Source organism: Octopus bimaculoides, chromosome 2 (genome assembly GCF_046866305.1).
Source record: "Octopus bimaculoides isolate indiv1 chromosome 2, ASM4686630v1, whole genome shotgun sequence".
Taxonomy (NCBI): Eukaryota; Metazoa; Mollusca; class Cephalopoda; order Octopoda; family Octopodidae; genus Octopus; species Octopus bimaculoides.
Window position 1 is genome coordinate 104,830,014 of NC_142929.1, and position 5,000 is coordinate 104,835,013.

Below are 5,000 nucleotides of genomic sequence, written 5' to 3' on the forward strand. Positions count from 1 at the left end.
TGAAAATACAAAAGGTGAAGAAAACAAAATGCAGGTAACACACCATTCAACTTCCGGTGTAAAACTTTCCATGGAGAGAACGATTGAGCATTGATGAAAAATGGCGACATTTTACCTTGGAAAATAGAAGCAGAAAAAATAAATAACAATAACAAACACAAGATAATAAGAACGCGGCATTCCGATGAAACGAAATATGTTTCGTCGGACTAAACTTTTGGCACTTAGATTTCTAATTTTGAGTTCGTGATTCTAAGTGGACGAACTTTGTGCTTTTAAAACTTGTCGCTTTCAAGAATATATATATATTCTTTTAAGAACATATAAGCTTAAAGCTTGCAGCGATCACTGCGTAATGACTAAAGAAAATAGTCTAATAATGGAGCATATAATCCCCTCGACAGAAAAAAAGTAGATTTTCCCGTGCGCGTGGGACTCGAACCCACAGCTACCGATTACACTAGCGAACCTACCAGCTTTTTTCAGTGAAATTTAAAAGCTATAATTAGTTGGTAGTTGTTTTTGTAAATAAACTTTCATGTGCTTTTACTGCGAATGGTTTTGTTAAGCAGTGCCGATTTTGACAATTCTGTCAATAATAATAATAGTATTCGAGGCCCAACTCGTACGGGAAAAGCTCCTTTTTTTCTGTCGAGGGCTTATATGCCCCATTATTAGACTATTTTCTCTAGTCATTGCGCAATGATCGCTACAAGTTTTAAGCTTATAAAATACTATTATTATTATTGACAGAATTGTAAAAATCGGCACTGCTTAACAAAACCATTCGCAGTAAAAGCACATGAAAGTTTATTTACAAAAACAACTACGAACTAGTTATAGTTCTTAAATCTGACCGAAAAAAAAACAGGTAGGTTCGCTAGTGTAATCGGTAGCACACTCCGTCGCGTAAACTGACAGATGTGGGTTCGAGTCCCATGCGTACGGGAGCATCTACTTTTTTTTCTGTCGAGCGTGGGGGGCTTATATGCCCCATTATTAGACTATTTTCTTTAGTCATTGCGCGGTGATCGCTATAAGCTTATAAAATACTATTATTATTATTTACATAATACGTATATATATATATATATATATATATATACATACACAAACACATACTACTCGTGTGTATATGTATCCATCTATCTATACTTGATAGTTCGTCTCACGCCACTGCGATCTTCAGACGAGAATATATATATATATATATATATATATATATACATACACATATGCATATATATATATGCATATACACACATATATATATATATATACACATACATATATACATATATATATATGCATGCATATATGCATATATATATATATATACACATACATATATGCATCTATATATATACACACATATGCATATACACATATAAGTTTTATTCTATATTCTATATTCTTTCTAAAAATTTACGACAAAATAATTTATTGCACACTTGTTTGTTAACATACTGTAATTTCTCTCACAGAATAGCTTTTGTTTTTGTTTATTTACGATAAAAATTTACTTACGATAAAATCGTTCTTCTTAGTTTATTTACATACTAAGTTTTATTCTATATTCTATATTCTATATTCTTTCTAAAAATCTACGACAAAATAATCTATTTCACACTTGTTTGTTAACATACTGTAATTTCTCTCACAGAATAGTTTTTGTTTATTTACGATAAAATTTATTTACGATAAAATCGTTCTTCTTAGTTTATTTAAAGTATTAAAAGTTTTCACTCAATTTCCCTTATAGTCACCTCGTTTTAACACTCTTAATCAAAATCTCTATTCTATTCTTATCCCATCTTCTCTCCCTCACTTTTTCTCTCTTAGTTTCTCTGTTTCTCACCCTCTCTCTCTGTTTTCCGTGATATATATATTTCTCGTTTTTCATTTTTCGTTTTTCTTCTCATTTTCATTTTGTCTTGTTTGTTTCTCTCTCTTGAGTTGTCTTCTCTCCCTCATATATACATACATACATACATACATACATACATACATATATATATATATATATATATATATATATATATATATATATATGTGTGTGTGTGTGTATGTATATATGTATATATTTTCATTATTCTTTTCATTTTCATTTTGTCTTGCCTCGTTTTGTTTGTTTCTCTCTTGAGTTATCTTCTCTCTCTCTCTCTCTCTCTCTCTCTCTCTCATACATCTCTATTCCTATCACATCCTTCTCTCTCTCTCTCTCTCTCTCTCTCTCTCTCTATCTATCTCGTACTCTGTACGCACTCTCTACTCGCTCTACTTCGTATTCTCCCTCCCCTCTTTATACTTTTCTTTCTTTCTAGTACTATTTCTATATACTTTAAGATAACCTCTCTCTCTCAAATATCGTGCACCATGGATACCAGAGGACGAAACTTTGTACAGCGCCAAGTTGAGGCCAACAAGAAGATGAAGATGCGCCGAAACTGGCAGCTGGAGGAAGTTCGCCTTCTTGTACACGCATGGAACCTGGCCAAAGGATCACCAGCAAATGATCTAATAGCCGAAAGCCTGGATAGGTACAATTTCCACAGGTCAATGGCTCAAATTGATCGAAAGAAACTGGAGCTCATTCGCTCCTACGAGCTCGTGAAACCGCACCTTGACCTCCTAGAAGGCATTATGAGAGACACGGACGCAAAAAAGGACAGTGAAGACCCTGCACACTGTGCTAAGGCTCAGGAGGACCAAACGGATCACCAAGACAAGGCAGATGCCACCAGTGCTGTAGCCACTGATGAGGGATGCAATGACCATGGTGAATACAGCCAACGCTGCACCACAAACGACAAAGACAGGAGAACAGATAAGAAGACGGTAAACACAAACAGGCTTCAAGCCCAAACACGTCACACAGAGAAAAAGAAACAGATCTGTAAATTCTACCTAAATGGTACCTGCTGGCACGGGGAAAAGGGACGAAACTGCAAATTTGCCCATCCCAAACACCACCAGCTAAACAAGGTAGATAACCACTTACAACAAAATAAGCGGGAGCGCAGAAAAGGGAGACCAGAAAGCTTAAATCTATGTACACATAATCCACCGAATACCAACAGGACTCACAAAGAGAGAAGTCCGTATATTCCTTCTGCTCCCCAAAAAAGGCTGTATGCAGAGGCTGTACGAACTGCAGTAGCTGAGCAAGCTTTTTTAAGCGTGGCCCAGAAAATGGTACAACAGTTAACGTGGATGCAGAGGGTACAGAGTCAACGCCACACGAACCATTGTCTAAGACCACCACAGATGATGGATCAGGGATGGCCACCGCTAACACCAGGAACCCCTGCACAGATACCACACCCATATTCCTACTGAATATCCGGGGCCTATTACGAACAGGCGGCAAAGACAAGTTCCTATACTTGAAAGACCTAGTAACATGCAATCAAGCAATATGCATGGTGCTTACCGAAACGCATCTAACACCTAATATAGCAGATGCGGAGATAAATATACCAGAGTATGCCGTACTCCGAACAGACAGAAGGGATAGAAGTCATGGGGAAGTTGCAATGCACATCCGAGAAGATGTCACACCCCTACTACTACTATCACACTCAAACTCTGTATGTGATACTTTAATAGTACACATAAAACAAATTGATGTAGTTGTATGCTCAACATACCGTCCACCAAATACCGCAAAGCAGGAAGGTAAATTTGAGGACAGCCTCATACGCATAGAAGAGGTCCTGACAAATCTGGACCAACACATCAATATACTTTTCCTAGGCGACTTTAACCTCCCAAATGTTAAATGGCTTGAAGGTCACATCCTCTCTGGGATGTCACTGCATGAACAAAGCCAGGCAAAATCATTGCTAGAACTATCCAACATGCTGTTCATGGAACAAGTGATACTCCAACCAACCAGGGGAAGCAATATTTTAGATCTCTGCTTCACAAACAATGTGAGCCTAATCCATAATGTGAAAATAACGCCCACATCTCTCTCAGATCATAACATTATAGAATTAACTATGTATGGTCCTAGACGACCCACTGACACCCACCCCAACAGGAGGACTCAAGCAATATCCAACCTGAATTTCCACAGGGCGGACTGGAAGTCAATTCGCAGAGAGATTCGAAATCAAAACTGGCATGACAGCCTTTCTATACAAGACAATGACCTCAAACTAAGTCATTTTATGTCAACCATACAAGACATATGCACCAAATACGTGCCATATAGAAAGACCAGCAAACATGCCAATAGAATTCCCAGAGACAGGAAAATCCTTATGAGACACAGAACAAAGGTCTCAAACCAGTTAAATAGAGAACTGGAGGATAGGAAAAGGGCTAAATTAAAACTAACACTGTTAGAAATAGAAAACAAAATTAAACTCTCCCATGAAAAGGAGAGAGCAGAGAAGGAGAAGAGAGCAGTAGAAAGCATAAAAACAAACCCCAAGGCTTTCTATAGATTTGCAAAGGAGACTGCTACGGTACAGTATAAGATAGGACCCCTATTCCTGCTTAATGGCTCACTGACTGCAGATCCCACATGGATAAGTGAAGTGCTCAGTACACAATTCAAGAGTGTCTTCACTTCTCCTCTGAGACACATGCAGATAAAGAACCCAGCTGATTTCTTTGACAATAGCACTCAGCAGAAAAAGACTGCATCCATTACCTACATCGACATTGAAGAGGAAGATGTGATAGCTGCCATAAATGAAATGAGCTTAAATTCGGCAACTGGCCCCGATGGTTTCCCAGCTGTCCTCTTAAAGTCGTGTAAACAAGAACTAGCAGGACCACTCCGGATACTCTTCCAGAGTTTCCTTGCAAATGGTAAACTTCCCAAAAAGCTGAAGGAAGGCACCATATGTCCTATCCATAAAGGTGGAAGTAGAGCAGAGGCTGGGAACTACAGGCCCATCTCTCTGACTTCACATATTAGCAAAGTCATGGAACGAATTGTCAGAAGGAGATTGATTGCGTTCCTAGAAGAAAATGACTTGCTGAAT

The 5,000-nt window shown here is 38.0% G+C and overlaps 1 protein-coding gene across 1 annotated transcript in view; it reads right to left on the minus strand.

Annotated features, from left to right (window-relative positions):
- Positions 1 to 5,000, minus strand: part of LOC106875979 (uncharacterized) — a 170,174-nt gene that overhangs the window by 60,450 nt on the left and 104,724 nt on the right. The window contains exon 3 of the mRNA XM_014924322.3: positions 1 to 115. This exon is cut by the window's left edge and continues 14 nt beyond it. Within this exon, the coding sequence (XP_014779808.1) occupies positions 1 to 110 (110 nt within the window). The 5' untranslated portion in view covers positions 111 to 115. The remainder of the gene's footprint in view (positions 116 to 5,000) is intronic.